This window comes from Bos mutus, chromosome 17 (genome assembly GCF_027580195.1).
Source record: "Bos mutus isolate GX-2022 chromosome 17, NWIPB_WYAK_1.1, whole genome shotgun sequence".
Lineage (NCBI taxonomy): Eukaryota > Metazoa > Chordata > Mammalia > Artiodactyla > Bovidae > Bos > Bos mutus.
In genome coordinates, this window is record NC_091633.1 from 60,912,508 (window position 1) to 60,934,491 (window position 21,984).

General features: G+C 39.3%; 1 protein-coding gene across 3 annotated transcripts in view; it reads right to left on the reverse strand.

Moving 5' to 3' along the window:
* TTC29 (tetratricopeptide repeat domain 29) overlaps window positions 1–21,984 on the reverse strand; it is a 286,353-nt gene that overhangs the window by 116,563 nt on the left and 147,806 nt on the right. For all 3 annotated transcript variants that reach the window (XM_070385623.1, XM_070385625.1, XM_070385624.1), the window contains exons 10-11: window positions 21,033–21,156; window positions 9,825–10,053 (exon numbers count right to left, since the gene is read on the reverse strand). In XM_070385623.1, coding sequence (XP_070241724.1) covers window positions 9,825–10,053; window positions 21,033–21,156 — 353 coding nt within the window. The remainder of the gene's footprint in view (window positions 1–9,824; window positions 10,054–21,032; window positions 21,157–21,984) is intronic.

A 21,984-nucleotide genomic window follows, 5' to 3' on the forward strand; every position in this document is an offset into this window, starting at 1 on the left:
CTTTTAAATTCAGCAGTGGCCACAAGATTGGAAAAGGTCAGTTTTCTTTCCAATCTCAAAGAAGAGAAATGCCAAAGAATGTTCAAACTATTGCCCAATTGCACTCATTCACATACTAACAAAGTAATGCTCAAAATTCTCCAAGTTAGGCTTCAACAGTACTTGAACAGAGAACTTCCAGATGTTCAAGCTGGATTCAGAAAAAGCAGAAGAACCAGAGATTAAACTGCAAACATCCACTGGATCATAGAAAAAGAAAGAGAACTCCAGAAGAATATCTACTTCTGCTTCATTGATTATGCTAAAGCCTTTGACTGTGTGGATCACAACAAACTGTGGAAAATTCAAGAGATGGGAATACCAGACCACTTTACCTGAATCCTGAGAAACCTGTATGCAGGTCATGAAGCAACAGTTAGAACTGGACATTCAACAATGGACTGGTTCCAAATTGGGAAAGGAGTATGTCAAGGCTGTATATTGTCACCCTGCTTATTTAACTTATATGCAGAGTATATCATTTCCGGGAGAAATATCAACCATGATATGCAGATGATATCACCCTAATGGCAGAAAGCGAAAAGGAAGTAAAGATCCTGTTGATGAAGGTGAAAGAAGAGAGTGAAAAAAGCTGGCTTAAAACTCAGCATTCAAACCCACTCCAGTATTCTGGCCTGGAGAATTCCATGGAGAGAGTTGGACACGACTAAGTGAGACTATAGGGGTGGTATCAAATTTAGGGGCTCAGAGATAGCCACAGACTGAAGCACATGAAGAGGGGACAATGATGAGCAGAGAGGCAGGTGTGTATAGGAACTGGAAGCTTCACGAATGGTGGGTAAGATGTTGGCGCTGAGGAAATACTGAGGGGAAGTATGACATAAGGTTGATGATGGTAGATGAATTGAAAGGCTGTATATAAAATGGTTAACTATGTTTAGCAACCTCAGCAGTGCCAACCAGGGAGAAGTTAGATTGCATGTGATATCTGATATCTAGAAACTCCTTTATTATAAATTCTAGCAGAAGCCTCAAATAATACACCTAGCATTCAGACAGCTACTTGATATAATAATAATAATAAAATTACCTCTTGTGGAAACTCTCAGAAACCAGGGTTTATGGGGGAAAAACAATAGATAAAATGCTCATGAAGATTTAGATTGTATTTTTAAGGACTAGAAAATATCTTACTTATTTAGAAGATGCTCTTATGGTAGAACCGTGGTTGGTTCCAGAGGAATCTTATAATGACCTATTTTGAACCTGAGATAACAGGCTAAAGAGACTTGAATCTTTTGCCAAAGTCACAAAGCAGATTAATGCTCAATGTGGTATTAGGACCCAGTTCATTAGATTCTTGAGTAACAGTGTCTCTCAATGATACTAAGCTGCCAGTAGGCTGAGCATTGATTCAGCCATGGTTTTCACTAGAATCTTTTTATGTGTCATGTTTTTGAACACATGATTGGAGAGAGGTTGCAACGGGTCATTCTGGGTGACCGTAGGATGATGTAAAACCTGCTTGTTGACTTTTTGGCTAATTTCATAACATCTCCCTCCAGAAGTAGCAAAGTATAAGAACATGAGACACACATGTGAATGTGGCTTTTTCATATTCTTTATAATGGATGAAGTCATCAGTGAAAAATAAAAAAAAGGATAGGGTGAGAAAATGTGGCTTGACATTAAACCAAGAACCACACTTCAAGCCAACACAAACCAAGGCTGGAAGACAAATTCAAGATTTTTTATTGTTTTCCTTTAAGAATATTAAATGATTTATAAAACTAGGATGATAGTTCTGGCACTCAAGGAAACCTTCACATGCCTTTTTGTAGAAAACAGTAAGTATCTTTACTGACTAGCCAGTGTGTTCACCTATTTCTATGATAAGGATTTGTATCCTATTTACCTGACATAATTTACACTTGGTTACAGTAAGAATGTGCATGAAGGCCACGATACTGGTATCATCAGTGAAGTGCCCAACCATGTTTGCTTTCCAGGTGGCACTGCTGGTAAAGAACCTTCCTGCCAATGCAGTAAACATAAGAGACTCGGGTTTGATCTCTGGGTTGAGAAGATCCCCTAGAGGAGGGCATGGTGACCCACTCCAGTGTTCTTGCCTAGAGAATCCCTTGGACAGAGGAGCCTGGTGGGCTACAGCCCATTGGGTCACACACAGTCAGATACGACTAAGGTGAAAGGCAATGGCACCCCACTCCCGTACTCTTGCCTGGAAAATCCCACGGATGGAGAAGTCTGGTGGGCTGCAGTCCATGGGGTCGCTAAGAGTGGGACACGACTGAGCGACTTCCCTTTCACATTTCACTTTCACGCACTGGAGAAGGAAATGGCAACCCACTCCAGTGTTCTTGCCTGGAGAATCCCAGGGACAGCAGAGCCTGGTGGGCTGCCGTCTCTGGGGTCGCACAGAGTTGGACACGACTGAAGCGACTTAGCAGTAGCAGCAGCAGCAGCATGCACAATCACATTTCTAGGTTAACAGTTCTATTAAGTTGGATAAAGCAAGCTTGAGCTTCTGTGTCACTGCTCCTCATCGGGGTCTGTGATCTCCAAAAGGCAAGATGAATTAGCTTTTCATTAAAAAAAATTTCATGATGGTACAGATACTAATTCTGGTAAGGAAAATAAACTATATTGTGGAGAAATCAGCAGAAATTCTGAGATTAAGCTTTCCAGAGTCAAACGATTTCTGTTGCTTCAGATCTGAATAATTCTATTGAACTGTAATAAAATTTGAATTCCTTCTAAATTCTCAAATTTGGGAGGAGAATCTTTTCTTATTTTACTATTGGTAGGGGAAGGAGGAATGTTAAATCATTCCCACCATATCTAAATGTATTAGAAGAGTAAAGAGGTGTCTATATTTGCTATTTTCCCTCTGAAAGACACAGAGATGAGAGGTGATTCTGGTGAATTGCTGTTCTATTTTATCTAGAGACCCGAGTGCTCTCACGGCTCTATTCCCTTAGGAGGTCATGTTCCTTTGCTTAAAAGAATATTGCCTGCTCTGTGAGCTAATGATTTGTTTGGAGGATGTAAGTCTCAGAGGTGAAGATAACCTCACGGCTTTTATAATGTATCTTTCGAATCTTTGATCTGCTTTTTACTGAATACCTGGGACCCCTCAATAGCAAGATTAAAGATGCCTCTTCAGAGAAGAAAGGCGAAATTTGAAAAACTAAAAGCTCCTCAGATTTCCAAATAATATTTCCCCATTTTTTCATTTTGTCAATATCATATTGGTGTTATCCTCCATTCATGTCATAATTGGATGGTAAATCAAAAATACAGTATTGGATCATTACAGTTTTTTCCCCCATATTTTCCAAGGAGACAGGGAACTACAAATCTTGTTTTCATCAAGTAGTTAATACAAACTAGCTCATACCGAGGGCATACATACACACTTTGAATTCAATTTAATTTGACAAATATTTACTTGGTACCTAGTAGGTGTCAGACATGTCTTCTTTTGTAGGGAATATCAAGAATCTAAATCTGATTTCAAGAGACTCTTACTCTGATCAGGCAGACAAGGCAAGTATAGAAATGGCCATGATAAGATGCAGAATATGACAAATGAAAAATACTTGGAGAGAAATGGATAATATTTAATATGAGAAGAGAGAGGAGAAACAATATTAAGTGAGAAGAGAATGAGGCAAGATCTCAGTATTTGAGAAGGACCTTTCAAGGTGGGTGAGATTTCCCCAGAGAGGGCTGGCCTTAGCTGAAAGTAAGGCAATAATAGGGTTATGGTGTGTATGTGGACAGGGGAGGGAGGTGGTCAAAAAGGTTGAGAAGCTTGTATTTAACTTGTGAACAGGAATGACTCCATGAAAATTTTTAAACAGAGCAAAGACAGAATAATAAAGAGTTATGGTTTAAGAAATAATTTTGAAGCATTTTAAAATTTTTGTGGAGCTTCCCTGGTGGCTGAATGGTAAAGAATCTGCCTGCCAATGCACGAGACATAGGTTTAATCCCTGGGTCAGGAAGATCCCCTGGAGAAAGAAATGGCAACCCACTCCAGTATTCTTGCCCAGGAAATCCCATAGACAGAGAAGCCTGGCGGGCTTTGGCCATGTGCAAAAGAGTTGGACACGACTTAGTGACTAGAAACAACAAAATTTTAGTGTAAAACAAACAAGGTGTTTGATAATGTCCTACAGGTTTATGTACAAACAAAATACCTACCGCTAAAAATGCTGACTATACCAGTAGTATGTGAATTCTCATTTGCCATGAATCTGAAAGATTATTATTTTTCACTTTTATAATGATATAGCTCATTTAGGCATAAATTTCTAGTTTTGGTCAAATGAATCAATAAGGGGGTATAATTTTATAGAGTTATGGAGAATTTAATCTTCTCCACCACATGAATAGCTGAATTTTTACTGTCTGAATAATCCTTTTTATTTTTTGATTATGGTAACATTGTTTTATAACATGAGTTGCACGTGTAGAACACTCTATTTTTACTTCTGTGTACTTTACAGCATGCTTACCACCAAAAATTTAGTTTTTGTCCATCACCATATAGTTGATCCCCTTCATCCATTTTGTTCCCCCACCTCCCCGTGGTAACCACTATTCTAGGGCTTCCCTGATGGCTCAGTCAGTAAAGAGTCTACCTGCCAATGCAGGAGACCCAGGATTGATTCCTGATCCCAGAAGATCTCCTGGAGAAGGAAGTGGCAACCCACTCCAGTGTTCTTGCCTGGGAAATCCCATGGACAGAGGAGCCTGGTGGGCTACAGTCCATGGGGTTGCAAGAGTTGGACACAACTTAGTGACTAAACCACCACCACCACCACCACCCCCTACTCTGTCCCTATATCTATGTGTTTGTTTTTATTCATTCATTTTGCTTTTTGTTTGTATTTTATATGTCTAAACAATATTTTGAAGTGCATTTTTGTTTGCTCCTAAGCCCTTTAGAACACAACATGCCCTTATAAAAAATGGGAAGATAAAATGTAAAAAGAATAGAAACATAAGTAGCTTTATAGACTAAAGCAAAGCAAAAGAGATTTTTAAAAAGCCAAAAACAAGACTGCAATAAATGAACACATGACTCTGATCTGAAGCTAGTTTTGAGGAGTATATATTTTTTTCATGATTATCACTGTGTTGGTTATAGTTTATCCCAACTAAATCTGAAAATTTTGCACCAAACCATTTGTCAAAATAAGTAATCTAATAAATGGATCATAATTTCACTGCTTTAGCTTCTGGGCAGAAAAGGTGAGAGACTAAAGGGAAGATAATTCAAAACTACAGAACAAATGCCCAAATATATGACAAGACAATATCCCGAATAAGCAAAGTATTATGTGAAAGTTAACTGTTGACTATAAATATTTTTTGAGCACTTGAAATTGCACATTGAAATTCAGCAAGCCATCCACTTCTGAAGATTTCATCTTGCTTCCTCTTACTGTGCTTCTATTAAATGAGACCTTTCCTTATTTTCTACCTAGAGGACAGATAGTCATAAAGCAGTATTCTATTGATGTAAAAGAGTCAATAAAATTTCTTTGTGCCAAGTTTACTTCTATTTACTACTTATTCTATGGAGGAAAGAAACAGCCAAACAAATTATTGTTTCATGTAAATGACCTAAGGGGAAAAAAGACTACTAAATAGGAGATACCCAGCAATTCCACTCCTGAATATATAGCCGAAAAAAGCACTCATTCTAAAAGAACAGCCCAATGTTCATATTGGCATTATTTACAACTGCCAAGATATGGAAGCAACCTAGGTGTCCATCAACAGATGAATGGGATGGAGAACAAGTAGCCCCCCACACATCACACACACAGGAACACTACTCAGTCATAAAAAAGCATGAAATTTTGCCTTCGCAGTATCATGGGTGGACTTGGAGGGCATTCTAAGTAAAGTCATATCAGATCAGATCAGATCAGATCAGTCGCTCAGTCGTGTCCGACTCTTTGCGACCCCATGAATCGCAGCACGCCAAGCCTCCCTGTCCATCACCAACTCCCGGAGTTCACTCAGACTCACGTCCATTGAGTTGGTGATGCCATACAGCCATCTCATCCTCTGTCGTCCCCTTCTCCTCTTGCCCCCAATCCCTCCCAGCGTCAGAGTCTTTTCCAATGAGTCAACTCTTCACATGAGGTGGTCAAAGTACTAGAGTTTCAGCTTTAGCATCATTCCTTCCAAAGAAATCCCAGGGCTGATCTCCTTCAGAATGGACTGGTTGGATCTCCTTGCAGTCCAAGGGACTCTCAAGAGTCTTCTCCAACACCACAGTTCAAAAGCATCAATTCTTCGGCACTCAGCCTTCTTCACAGTCCAACTCTCACATCCATACATGACCACAGGAAAAACCACAGCCTTGACTAGATGGACCTTTGTTGGCAAAGTAATGTCTCTGCTTTTGAATATGCTATCTAGGTTGGTCATAACTTTCCTTCCAAGGAGTAAGCGTCTTTTAATTTCATGGCTACAGTCACCATCTGCAGTGATTTTGGAGGTCCCAAAAAATAAAGTCTGACACTGTTTCCACTGTTTTCCCATCTATTTCCCATGAAGTGATGGGACCAGATGCCATGATCTTCGTTTTCTGAATGTTGAGCTTTAAGCCAACTTTTTCACTCTCCACTTTCACCTTCATCAAGAGGCTTTTTAGTTCCTCTTCACTTTCTGCCATAAGGGTGGTGTCATCTGCATATCTGAGGTTATTGATATTTCTCCGGCAATCTTGATTCCAGCTTGTGTTTCTTCCAGTCCAGCGTTTCTCATGATGTACTCTGCATGTAAGTTAAATAAGCAGGGTGACAATATACAGCCTTGACATACTCCTTTTCCTATTTTGAACCAGTCTGTTGTTCCATGTCCAGTTCTAACTGTTGCTTCCTGACCTGCATACAAATTTCTCAAGAGGCGTAAGAAAGCCTTCTTCAGCAATCAATGCAAAGAAATAGAGGAAAACAACAGAACGGGAAAGACCAGAGATATCTTCAAGAAAATCAGAGATACCAAAGGAACATTTCATGCAAAGATGGGCTAGATAAAGGACAGAAATGGTATGGACCAGAAGCAGAAGATATTAAGAAGAGATGGCAAGAATACACAGAAGAACTGTACAAAAAATATCTTCACGACCCAGATAATCACGATGGTGTGATCACTGACCTAGAGCCAGACATCCTGGAGTGAGAAGTCAAGTGGGCCTTAGAAAGCATCACTACGAACAAAACTAGTGGAGGTGATGGAATTCCAGTTGAGCTATTCCAAATCCTGAAAGATGATGCTGTGAAAGTGTTGCACTCAATATGCCAGCAAATTTGGAAAACTCAGCAGTGGCCACAGGACTGGAAAAGGTCAGTTTTCATTCCAATCCCAAAGAAAGGCAATACCAAAGAATGCTCAAACTACCACACAATTGCACTCATCTCACATGCTAGTAAAGTAGTGCTCGAAATTCTCCAAGCCAGGCTTCAGCAATATGTGAACTGTGAACTTCCAGATGTTCAAGCTGGTTTTAGAAAAGGCAGAGGAACCAGAGATCAAATTGCCAACATCCGCTGGATCATGGAAAAGTCATATAGAGAAAGACAAATACCATATAATATCACTTACATGTGGAATCTAAAAAACACAACAAACTAGTGAATAGTACAAACAAGAGGCTGACTCACAAATACAGAAAACAAACCACTGAGGAGCAGAATGGGGACGGGGCCGCAAGGGGTGGAGGAGTGAAGGGTACAAACTATTGGGTGTAAGAGAGACTCAGGAATATATGGTGAAACAAGAGGAACACAGCCAGTATTTTATAATGTTTTATAACTGTAAATGGAAAGTAACCTCTAAAATTTGTGTAAAAAGTTAAAATACAGACAGGAGTTGCCCCTTTACATTATGAAATTTTGACTTACGATTTTTTTTAAATTTTATTTTATTTTTAAACTTTACAATATTGTATTAGTTTTGCCAAATATCGAAATGAATCCGCCACAGGTATACATGTGTTCCCCATCCTGAACCCTCCTCCCTCCTCCCTCCCCATACCATCCCTCTGGGTCGTCCCAGTGCACCAGCCCCAAGCATCCAGTATCGTGCATTGAACCTGGACTGGCAACTCGTTTCATACATGATATTATATATGTTTCAATGCCATTCTCCCAAGTCTTCCCACCCTCTCCCTCTCCAACAGAGTCCATAAGACTGATCTATACATCAGTGTCTCTTTTGCTATCTCGTACACAGGGTTATTGTTACCATCTTTCTAAATTCCATATATATGTGTTAGTATACTGTATTGGTGTTTTTCCTTCTGGCTTACTTCACTCTGTATAATGGGCTCCAGTTTCATCCACTTCATTAGAACTGATTCAAATGTATTTTTAATGGCTGAGTAATACTCCATTGTGTATATGTACCATAGCTTTCTTATCCATTCATCTGCTGATGGACATCTAGGTGGTTTCCAAGTCCTGGCTATTATAAACAGTGCTGCGATGAACATTGGGGTACACGTGTCTCTTTCCCTTCTGGTTTACAATTTGATTTGAGTTCCCAAACATTTAAAATATTTTGCTTTAAAAATCTGATTTACAAGCAAATAGTTACATAATCCAAAGGTCTTTCATAGGCAGCATTTTTAAAAATTGTTTAAAAATCCTAAAGTTCTTAAATGGGGACTAGAACCCAGTCGAGTTGATATATAAAATCGACCCTTACATCCACTTCTAGTTATTTGTTTTTAATACACTATTCTGACTAATTATCACATTCTTGTGATTAGGTAGGAAAAAGTAGGATTAAGAGAAATTACTATCAAATATTTTGTCAATTAATAGTCACAACTGAATCAGAGAAAGATAGGAAAACTGACTATCATAATAAAAGTAAGAGTATACTACTGATTAGCATCTATGTACACTTGCTCTTGTCAGTAAGGTACAACACTGAACATTTTTTAAAACATAAACCTATTTCATATTCCTTACAACTGATCAGTACCTACTGTTGAGTATTTAAGATTACTGAAAAAATGGTGATTTGTCAAGTTGAATAAGTCATTATCACTACTGTATGCTTTCCTTAAACAGTGAAGTTACAATATAGCATGAAAATGCATTCAACATTCACATAGTGATGAATAAATAAAAATAAAATTACCATTAAAATTAAAATCACCAATGGTTGAATAAACTTTTATAACGAAAATGACTTAGCCATTAAGAGTGATACAAAAATCTACAGTGTTCTCAAAAAGCAGAGAAGAAGTTGTGATACATATATACAATGGAATATTACTCAGCCATAAAAGGAACAAAATTGGGTCATTTGTAGCGATGTGGATGAATATAGAGTTTGTCGTACAGAGTGAAGCCAAGTCAGAAAGAGAAAAACAAATATTGTGTATTAACACACATATATGGAATCGAGAAAATGGGTATGAATGACACTAAATTTGCAGGGCAGGAATAGAGATGCAGATGTAGAGAGCTGAGCTGAACACAGTGGGGGAAGGAGACGCAGTTGGGACAGACAGAGAGCAGCACTGACGTACATACACCACCAGGTGTGAAACAGAGCTAGTGGGGAGCTGCTGACAGCACAGGGAGCTCAGCTCGGTGCGCTGTGATGACATGGGCGGGGCGGGGTGGGGAATGGAGGGAGGCCCAAGAGGGACGGGATATATACATATATACTTTCAGCTGTTTCACGTTGTTGTACAGCAGAAACTAACACAACGTTCTAAAACAATTATCCTCCAATTGAAACAAACAAAAGCAATGCCTTACCAGAAGTTGGATCAGGTGTAATGTCGCTTCTACTCTCCTTCCATGACAGCAGGTAGTCAAGGCTGGTGAGGTCTGCAGATTCTATACAACTGTTAACCGTCAGCATCATCTGATGAGCTTTTGCGATTCCATAATGCACTTTAGTTTCATCCTTCAGAGATATGTTCATTATGTCTGCTGTTGTGTTGAAAGCTTGCTGAAAGTATTCAGAAGCTTTGCTGTAGTGGCCCTAAAGATGTAAGAGAAATATTTTTTCTTAATTTTTATTTTACTTTTCCACATATCTGCCCACCGTGGCATTTGCCACACTGATCTTTCAACAGTCTTAGCAGTTTATCTTCAAGAAGAAAGATGACAAGCAGGGTCTCTCTTAGAATAACTTTTAAAAGTTGTGATTACTAACCATGCAGTATCTTAAAGTTAATTCACCAAGAAAGATATACCAACCGGGTGGAATGCTATGAAACCTAAGTTTTTAAGATAAAAAAATGGTCAAATATTAGCATTTTTTTTTGTATGGTTCAATCTAATATATAGAAGCAAAAAGAAGTTTGTGAAAGAGTGAACCATTTCACATTGATTTAGATAGAATTTTCTTACTTGTAGCACTGGATTTACCAAATGAAATCTTTGAACCGGCTTTTGTTTTCAGTCATAGCAAGAGATCATCCTAGTCAGCTCGCTGAATCAAAGGCAGGTGAAAATGGATGAATATTCCTGCCCTTTGGCTACTGTGTTTTCCCGTGTGCTCACGTCATTCTTGACCCAGAATGTGGAAGAAAATATTTTGAAAAAAAATGTGATCTTGACAACAGCACTAGCATAACTCAAAGGGTCATTTAAATGTCTTTTTTTCTCCAAATCCTTTGCAACATTTCAAATTATAAAAATTCAAGGTTTTTCCTTTTCCTTCCCATCTCCTTCCTTCCTTCTCTCTCTTCCTCCCTTTCTTTCTCATTCTCATTGTTCCTTCTAAAACCTACTGTCTACAAATAAGTAACATTTACCTAACTCTCATGAAGTGTGAGGACCAGTGCTAAGTACTTCATAGGTATTATGTCATTAGCTTTCATAGGTCACATTATGAGGAAATACTATCCCTATTTTACAAATAATGAAACTGAGCCTGAGAAGGGACTATTTCTGCCACCTCCAAGTCTTCTAAAAATCCTCCTTAAAACTCTTCCTCAAAAGAGGATATTATTTTTAGGATTAGCTATACTTGTAAAGACTCTAGGGAATGAAAATTTCCTTTCTTCATTGATTTATAACCCTGGCAAGTCCATTCTCTTGCCTTCCCGCCCCTCTCCTTCCTTTCCTTCTCTCTTTCATACACACGAAAACATGAATGCACACTCTTTTGAAGAGAAATGTTTTATTTACTATAAACTTTCAAGTCATTTTTCTCATGGCATTTTATGAAGTAACTGGAAATAAAAATCACCATTGAAACAGCTTTATACTACATGTCAGTACAGGTAAAATGCATACTCAACACCCATGCACCTCTGTACAATCAGAACCCAAAGAGCAGAAAGACTGATTGAATAAAGAGGCTGCCAGCAAGGTGAGGAGGAGAGAAAGAGCAGGGCTTATGTGACAGTTATGTTATATACATGTGCAGCACATGTAATACTGTTACATGCCCACAGGGACAGTTTAGGGGAACTCTTCAAATGGCTCATTCTGATTACATTTTCTAATGTAAACAGACTCCCTCATCAATAACAATTTTTGTCTGTTAAGATGAACAATTCTTTCTCTTATTTCAAAATATAAAACAGGATTTTTTTAGATCCTTTTTTTGACCACACTCTGAGGCATGTGAGATCTCAGTTTCCCAACCAGGGATCAAACTCACACCCTAGGCAGTGGAAGCGCAGAGTCTTAACCACTGGACTGCCGAGGAAGACCTCTAAAACAGGATTTATATGAGAATTAGATTTTGCAATTAAGAAAATATAAAACTGTATCAAATACATTTGTATGCCAATTAAATAAATTATATGATTGGAAAATAATATCAATATTGAATATGAAAATATAACAACTTAAAATTATAAATTGTTCTGTTAGATATCAAAGATATGGGACAAAATAGATGAAAATACATGACTAGACCAAACGTTTCTATTTTTAAAAACAGAGAAGTATAAGTATCTAATTATTGTTCTAGCTATCATCCTGAGCTTTAGGCTGTTCATTTTTTCTTAAAGTCTTTATTGAATTTCTTACAATACTATGTCTGTTGGTTATGTTTTTGGTTTTTTGGCTGAGATGCATGTGGGATCTTATCTCCCCCACCAGGGATCAAATGTGTAACTCCTGCAACCGGAAGTGCAGTGGAAGTGCAAGTCTTCACCACTGGACTGTTTCAGGTGGTAATATCAATTTAGGAGAATTATTCATAAATAAATAAAGGTATATTTGAATTTCCAGAATTATTTTGATATATTATTATGTTGAAACAAGCTCATTCATCCAATGAACAGCTATTATTTGCCTGGCCCATGCCAGGCAGTAGAGATTCAGCAATGAATAAAGTTTATACAAGCAGGCAAGCTCACTGCTAGTGAAAAAGTGAAAGTGAAAGTCATTCAGTCGTGTTCCACTCTTTGTGACCCCATGGACTCTAGTCCACGAAATTCTCCAGGCCGGAATACTGAAGAGGGTAGCCTTTCCCTTCTCCGGGGGATTTTCCCAACCCAGGGATTGAACCTACCCTGCATTGCAGGCAGATTCTTTACCAGATGAGCCACAACGGAAGCTCTACTGCTAGTGGGAATATTCATTTATTGGTATTCTAACTTTTATTAGGCTTTTTTTAAACAAATGCTTTCTCCCCTAAATACTTCTGTATTAGGTAATCATTCTTCCATCAAATTGTGCCTAGAGTTCAATCTTGAGACACACATACCTGTCATAAAACTGCTATCAACCTAGATTTCTCTAGTTTAAAGCTCTCTTAAGTAATACAATATCAATTCTTCTCTGATGCAAGAATTTTTATACATACCTTTTTAGAGAAAGGTTTTATTAGTGTGCTTTGTAATTCCAGATTTTCACTCTTAAAGAGTTTACCATCTAAATATAATCCCCTCTCCAAAGGTTCTGTCCAACCTTCCAAGTTCCTGTTATCAGTGAATCCTCCTATTCTATTATAAAATTCAGAAGATTTCAGTAATTAATCCTGGTAATCTCAAATATGAGTTTGAGGATACAGAAGTGATATATAGAAATGAATTTAGCATCTCATAACTGCATTTTATTGGAAGAAACAACTTCATTTAATGTTATAAATATCAGTAACAAGCATTTAGTGGACAATTTCAGGACAGGATCTTGATGACATCATAGACCTTGAAACAAAACTTGCATTATTACACTATAAGAGAATTTTCATGCATTATTGTGATCTTTCTTAGTGTCTAAATTGTCATTGCTCTGTCCAATGAGCAAGCTCAAAGTAAATGGGCAGTTTCTTAGTACAAAGGAGGAATCATTTCTTACACATTTTCCTTACCATGTTACTGTTGGAACTACCATTGTTTTAATTATGTGATTATGCTCTGACCTCATTAGAGGATAAAAGATCTCATAAAAGGTCTACATCTATTTATTTTCCCTAAAATATTCTCATCTGACTCCTTTACATTGATGGTATATTTTCAATTAAAAACGAATCACATCGGGAGGGTGGGATGGGTGGTCCATCTTCTATCATTATACAGCAAAAAGTAAATTAATTAGGATGTTTTTAAGATGTGTTAACTTTAATTATAATAGCACTATAATAATTAGAGAAAACTAACAGTGGAAACAGTGTCAGACTTTATTTTTCTGGGCTCCAAAATCACTGCAGATGGTGACTGCAGCCATGAAATTAAAAGACACTTACTCCTTGGAAGGAAAGTTATGACCAACCTAGACAGCATATTCAAAAGCAGAGACATTACTTTGCCAACAAAGGTTCGTCTAGTCAAGGCTATAGTTTTTCCTGTGGTCATGTATGGATGTGAGAGTTGGACTGTGAAGAAGGCTGAGCGCCGAAGAATTGATGCTTTTGAACTGTGGTGTTGGAGAAGACTCTTGAGAGTCCCTTGGACTGCAAGGAGATCCAACCAGTCCATTCTGAAGGAGATCAGCCCTGGGATTTCTTTGGAAGGAATGATGCTAAAGCTGAAACTCCAGTTCTTTGGCCACCTCATGCAAAGAGTTGACTCATTGGAAAAGACTCTGATGCTGGGAGGGATTGGGGGCAAGAGGAGAAGGGGACGACAGAGGATGAGATGGCTGGATGGCATCACTGACTCGATGGACGTGAGTCTGAGTGGACTCCGGGAGTTGGTGATGGACAGGGAGGCCTGGCGTGCTGCGATTCATGGGGTTGCAAAGAGTCGGACACGACTGAGCGACTGATCTGATCTGATATTTTCAAATAGAGTTTAATATTATAATTGTGGTCTTATAAATAATATTATTTCTTGGAAACTACTGTTAAGAATACAATTAAAGGGACTTCCCTGGTTGTCCAATAGCTAACGCTTTGTGCTCCCAGGGCAGGGGGACTGGATTTGATCCCTGGCTGGGAACTGGATTCCACATGTCACAACCAAGAGTTCAAATGCCACAGCTAAAGATTCCCCATGTTGCAAACTAAGACCCAGTGCAGCCAAATAAATATAAATAAATATTGAAAAAGAATACAATTAGAATACATTTCATGAACAATATAAAGCCAGAAAAGGTATGACGAGGGCTGTTTATAGAGGTCCTTAAAAGGTAGACTGACAAGTATCAGCACTGTTAGAGTTGCTTTTAAAGATTCAGTGTGATTTTTCAAAATGTCAAAATATTGGACAAAAATGAAGCAGAAGCTTGGAATTTTAAAAGGGACTACTTACTCTCAACTGGTATAAAATGGGTTACAAATTTATGGATCAATTCAATGAACTCACGTATTTTTGTTCACAAAAATATTTTGAACTCTGTGCCAGGTACTCTTCTAGAAATTGGAAAGAAATTTAAAAAGGGCAGACCTGTTCTCTGTTTTCATTAAGCTCCCATTTTAGACACATTCAACAAGGAGAAGAAAAACATCATAAACAAGAAAATGGTGATCAGTGCTGCATGGCAAACTATAGTCACACGAAAGGGTGAGCTGGTGGCTACTTTTGATTAGGTTGCCCCAAGGAAGACCTCTCTGAAGATGTGGCATTTAGCTGAGTTCTGAGTGACAAGAAGCCAGCCATGTGCAGTTCCGCTTGGGGAGCTGTCCATACAAAGCATCCTGGCTAAGGCAAATGTCCTCAGGTAGAAATCAATTCAGCATGTTTGAAGAGCTCCTTGAAAGTCCCTTTGCCTGTGGTGGAGAGGATAAGGAGAGAGGAAGGCAATGAAATCAGAGATTGGGTGTGGGGAGATAATGCATCTCATACAGACTTTTCAGTCAGGGTGAAGATTTATATTTATGTTCCCAGAAGCCTTGGAAGCAATGGAAATATTTTAATACAAGAAATAATGTGATTTTATTTACATGAGTGCGTGCTAAGTCACTTTAGTAGCGTCCGACCCTTTGCGACCCCATGGACTGTAGCCCGCCAGGCTCCTCTGTCCGTGGGATTCTCCAGGCAAGAATACTGGAGTGGGTTGCCATGTCCTTCACCAGGGGAACTTCCTGATCCAAGTATTGAACACAAATCTTTTACATCTCCTGCATTGGCAGGCAGGTTCTTTAGCACTAGGGTACCTGGGAAGCAATTTTATTCACATTTTGAAACAATTACTTGGGCTTCTGTATGCAGACTGGATTAGATGGAGGAGAAATAAGGAAAGGGGTTCAGAGCTTACTTCAGTAGTACACATGAGAAAACATAGTGTCCTAACCAGATGTGGGTCACCTGGAGAGAGGAGGGTGGATCTGAGGTGTGTTTTGGTGGCAGGAAGGTCAGAGTTTGCTTCTGGATTGGATATAAAGCAGGATGGGAAAGAAGAATCAAGACTATCCAGATGAATGGCTTTGGCAATGGAGCTGATGGATAATGGTTGTCATTTATTGAGATGTGGAAGCCTTGTACGTCAAGGGAGGGAGGAAACACACGAAATCTGAGATATCTATTAGGAGACATCCAGGGAGAGATGCTAGGGGGACAGCTGGCTTCACACGTCCTAAGTCCCAAGGCGAGATCAGAGTTGGAGATTTACATTTGGATGGTATTTAAAGCCATGGGCCTATCTGAGGTCAGATAAGAAGAGCTCATAGATTGAGAAGAGAAGGTTGCCTACAGAATGCCTGAATAGTATTCTATCCTGCTTAAACACTAAGTAGGGAGAGAAATAGAATTTAGGGAGAAAGATGGATGAGTTGAGTTCAGTTTTTAATAGGTTATATTTGAAGAGATCTAAGTGAAGATGTCAAATAGACAGTGAGAATGAGCCTACATGAAGGAGACCTGAGTTTGAGAAACTAAGTTAAATGCTACTGTGTATCCAGTATATGCCAGGAACCATGTGCATACTTTCAAATTTCTCATCCTCAGATAACCAGTCTGCAAGGTGTCTTGTTACTGACATATGAAAGATGAGGAAACTGAGGAAGAAAGAATTAACTTGCCCAAGGTCACAGGTAAGAAAAAATGAGGGCAGATTTAAAGTCAGGTGGGGAAAAATTGGTATAGTTCCTCTGTCCTACTACAGTTTTATTCAAGGAAAAGCTTAACATTAATAGATAGTGTGTGTTCCAAATAGCTTGTGAAATTGTTTGGGTAGGTTAACTGGAACAAAGGCATTTAATACAATTAGGAAACATTTATAAGCAACTGAATAGCAGATATATGAAATAATGCTTTTAATGAAATAATGCTAATAACGATTGATGCTTTTTCTAGGAAATGGCTTTCTAGGACTAGGAGGAAATTTAGGATGCCTCAAAAAGACAAGGAGAAGAAAAAGCAACTATCACTTAGTTCTAATCCACTTAGCTATACATTTTCAAATCATACTTTAAGAGTAATGATTTAACATCTCAGACTCAGCCTGAGAAGTCATCAGTAGATTTTCTGACTTGAGAAAATACCAGCAGAGAATCAGAAAACTGCATAAAAACTGAGCATAACATTAATAATTTTAGTTTCAAAGCTTTGTCTTGAAGTCTGTGATGTCATAAAAACACTACAGTATTATGTTCTTAATATTACACTATCAGTGACTATTTACATTACAGTATTATGGTCTTAATATTACACTATCAGTGACTATTTACATTACAGTATTATGGTCTTAATATTACACTATCAGTGACTATTTACATTACAGTATTATGGTCTTAATATTACACTATCAGTGACTATTTACATTACAGTATTATGGTCTTAATATTACACTATCAGTGACTATTTACATTACAGTATTATGGTCTTAATATTACACTATCAGTGACTATTTACATTACAGTATTATGGTCTTAATATTACACTATCAGTGACTATTTACATTACAGTATTATGGTCTTAATATTACACTATCAGTGACTATTTACATTACAGTATTATGGTCTTAATATTACACTATCAGTGACTATTTACATTACAGTATTATGGTCTTAATATTACACTATCAGTGACTATTTACCACATTAAGATACAAGCAATCACAGAGGCACATGAATCTACTTGTATCACTGAAGGTATGCATATTTGAAGAGAGCACAATACCTAGAATCCTCCAAATTTTATAATAGACTAGGGATACACTGGTAAAAAATATCAACTTTTGGTACTTGACACAGCCTTTTGATATTATTTGTTTCTAGCTTTAGATATTAAATTCTTATTCAAAAATTACTAATCAGAGAATAATGTACATGTGGATAAGATACTCTTGGTAAAAAATTAGGAAAATGTGAGTATAAAAATATGGCATGCATGCTAAGTCGCTTTAGTCATGTCCAACTCTGTGCAACCCAATGGACTGTAGCCCGCCAGGCTCCTCTGTCCATGGGATTCTCCAGGCAACAATAGTGGAGTGGGTTGCCAGGCCCTCCTCAGGGATTTTCCTGACCCAGGGATTAAACCCGCATCTCTTACGTCTCCTGCATTGGCATGTGGGTTCTTTACCTCTAGTGCCACCTGGGAAGCCCTTACAAAAATATTACCCCTCAGATTCATTTATGGCTTTTTACCTTCCTTATGCTTTCTGTAATAGGGAAAATAAAAGGCTGATATTTGATGTCCACGTTATAGTTAAAAAAACACACAACTGTATTCTGGGTATTGTTTGGTAGGAGGGTAAAAAATTTGTGCTTTTTGCACCTCTCTTTTGAAGAACAATCCTTTTATTTATTTATTTATTTTTTCTATCAAGGAATTCAAAATTTATTTTATTTATTTTTTTCTTTAATTTTTATTTTGTTTTTAAACTTTACAATATTGTATTTGTTTTGCCAATCCTTTTAAAAGGTAAGACTACACATGTTTTGGGACTTCTCTGGGAGTCCAGTGGTTAAGACTTTGCCTTCCAATGCAGGGGGTGTCGGTTTGATCCCTGGTCAGGGAATTAAGATCCCACATGCCTCTTGGTCTTAAAACTTAAAACAAAGCATTATTATAACAAATTCAATAAAGACTTTCCAGAAAACTGTCCACACTCTTCTCCATCCCCCGCCAAAAGACTATATATATTTATTAGGAATGTCAATTCTGCCACCCTAGGATAAGCTTGCCCATTAGATGGTGAGCTGCACAAGGGCATAAGCTTTGACTCTTATTTTCATCACTATATCCTGAAAAAGTACACAAAAGGAAATACAAAATCAGTCATACAGGGTCATGAGAGGCAGAGAGCAGAACACAGAGATGGGGCTGGCAGGCACCCAATAGAGAGAGAGCCTGGGGGTGACACATGAGGGGGACACAAAGAGGGGTAACAAAGTGGGGAGAGGGAGAGGGAGAGGACAGCCACAGGGGCCAGAGTGGTTCCACAAAGACGGGGCCGGTGAGAGGCAAGCAGGTGGGTGAGGGAGAGGATAGCCTCAGGGGCCAGAGTGGTTCCAGAAAGACAGGGCTGGCGAGAAGCAAACAGGTGGGAGAGGGAGAGGACAGCCACAGGGGCCAGAGTGTTCCAGAAAGACAGGGCCGGCGAGAGGCAAGCAGGTGGGTGAGCGAGAGGACAGCCACAGGGGCCAGAGTGTTCCAGAAAGACGGGGCCGGCGAGAGGCAAGCAGGTGGGTGAGGGAGAGGACAGCCACAGGGGCCAGAGTGTTCCAGAAAGACGGGGCCGGCGAGAGGCAAGCAGGTGGGTGAGGGAGAGGACATCCACAGGGGCCAGAGTGTTCCAGAAAGACAGGGCCGGCGAGAGGCAAGCAGGTGGGTGAGGGAGAGGACAGCCACAGGGGCCAGAGTGTTCCAGAAAGACAGGGCCAGCGAGAGGCAAGCAGGTGGGTGAGGGAGAGGACAGCCACAGGCGCCAGAGTGGTTCTAGAAAGACAGGGCCGGCGAGAGGCAAGCAGGTGGGTGAGGGAGAGGACAGCCACAGGGGCCAGAGTGGTTCCAGAAAGACAGGGCCGGCGAGAGGCAAGCAGGTGGGTGAGGGAGAGGACAGCCACAGGGGCCAGAGTGGTTCCAGAAAGACAGGGCCGGTGAGAGGCAAGCAAGGTGGGTGAGGAAGGAGGAAAGGGGAAAGGGTGACAGCCAAGACAAAAGGGCACAAAACATTATTACTGAGTGAGGGGACAGAGAAGGCCAATGAGCCAGGGTGAGCAAGAGAGAAGGATGTAAAAATAAATGAGATGCCCTGTGTTAAAGTATGTTTCCCACTGTAGAAACTAAATATGGTAATTTTATTCATTCAAATTGATTTCAGACTCTTACTTTCCTACTAAAAAGTCTAAATAATTCTGAAATGATTAAAATCACTGACATGGCAAATGCAGTGGTTCAGTGGATGTTTGAATACCACTGCCACCTAGAAGCTTGGCGAGCTGCTGGTAGGTCACTCAAGCACTCTGAGCTTGGAAAAAAGGGAACTGTGTGCTACTACGTGAGGGCAACAGTTAGAACCAGACATGGGACCACTGACTGGTTCAAAATGAGGAAAGGAGTATGACAAGGATGTATATTGTCACCCTGCTCATTTAACTTCTACGCAGAGGGCATCATGTGAAATGCTGGGCTGGATGAAACCCAACCTGATCTGGGTTTCATCCCCAACCCAAGATTGGTGGCAGAAATATCAACAATCTCAGATATGCAGATGATACCACTCTAATGGCGGAAAGTAAAGAGGAAATAAAGAGCCTCTTGAAGAGGGTGAAGGAGGAGAGTGAAAAAGCTGGCTTAAAACTCAACATTCAAAAAACAAAGATCATGGCATCTGGTCCCAACACTTTATGGCAAATAGAATGGGAAAAGGTGGAAACAGTAACAGATTTTATTTTCTTGGGCTCCAAAATCACTGCAGATGGCAACTGCAGTCACGAAATTAAGACATTTGCTCCTTGGAAGGAAAGCTATGACAAACCTAGATAGTGTATTAAAAAGCAGAGACATCACTTTGCTTACTACAAAGGTCTACATAATCAAAGCTACGGTTTTTTCAGTAGTCGTACTGGAGAGAGTTGGACCATAAAGAAGGCTGAGTGTCAAAGAATTGATACTTTTAAAGAATTGTGGTGCTGGAGGAGACTCTTGAGAGTCCCTTGGACTGCAAGGAGATCAAACCAGTCAATCCTAAAGGAAATCAACTCTGAATATTGCCTGGAAGGACTGATGCTGAAGCTGAAGCTCCATTACTTTGGCCACCTGATGTGAAGAGCCAACTTATTGGAAAAGACCTTGATGCTGGGAAAGATCGAAAGCAAAAGGAGAAGGGGGCGGCAAAGGTGAGATGGTTAGACAGCATCACCGACTCAACAGACGTGAGTTTGAGCAAACTCTGAGAGATAGTGAAGGAAAGGGAATCTGGGTATGCTGCAGTCCGTGGGGTCACAAAGGGTTGAACACGGCTGAGCGACTGAACAGCAGTAACAACAACCTGAAAGAGGAAGAAGTAACAGGCATTTCTCTTCCCAGCCACTGCCTTCTGCATTGACTAAGTCCTGCTTTCCTGGGGCCATTCTGGACAACATACCATGGGAAGACGAGGATCAAATAAAAACAGAGGTTTAAAATTCTGCAAATTTTCCCTTATAAGCAAGAAACACAGTATGCTCACTTTTTCGTTGTAGATGTCCCCAAGCATTGTACTTGCTCTCACAAAATCCAGGTTTTGAAAGTTGTTTTTTGCAATTTTCACAACTTTTTTCAAGTATTTGACTGCTTCTGCCATCTGTCCTTGGCTAGAAAAAAATATAAGAAACCATTAAAGTCTCATATCATTTAATACCACATTAAGAGATTTCTTTGTGTCTTTGCTTTAGAAAGTGTTAAGACAGTAATTAGGATAATGAAATGTAGGGTGTAAATTTTAAAAACACGTGACTCATCTTTGAAGGAGTGTACAGTGAGTTAGAATGTGAGCCTTTAAACTTACGGATTACTGGTAGGATTGTAAAATGGTGCTATTGCTTGGAAAAACAACTTGTCAATTCTTCAAAAAGTGTAATAGTTACCATATGACCCAAGAATTACACTCCTATGTATATACCCAAGAGAAATGAAAATACACGCTCACCCAAAAGCTTGTACGTAAATGTTCATATCAATAATCATAATAGCTAAGAAGTGGAAACAATCCAAATGTCTATCAATTGAAGGGATAAGCAAAATGTGCTATATTCATACCATGGAATGTTATTCAGCCATAAAAAGGAATGAAGTAGTGATACACGCTACAACATGGATAAACTTTGAAAACATACTAAATGAAAGAAGCCAGTTACACACCAAAAAAAACCCACATAGGATATGATTCCATCTACATGAAATGTCCAGAAATGCAAATCTACAGTGGCTACCCACTCCCTGGAGAGTTCCATGGACAAGAACCTTGCAGGCTACAATCCATGGGGTCCCCAAGAGTCAGACATGACTGAGCAGCTAACACAACAATGATAGAAAGCAAGTTAATAGTTACCAGAGGCTGGGGCGATGGAGGTGGGGAGCGGGGGCTTGGGTAGGGAACTGGGTGTAGCTGCTAACAGGTGTGGATTTCTTTTTGAAGTGAA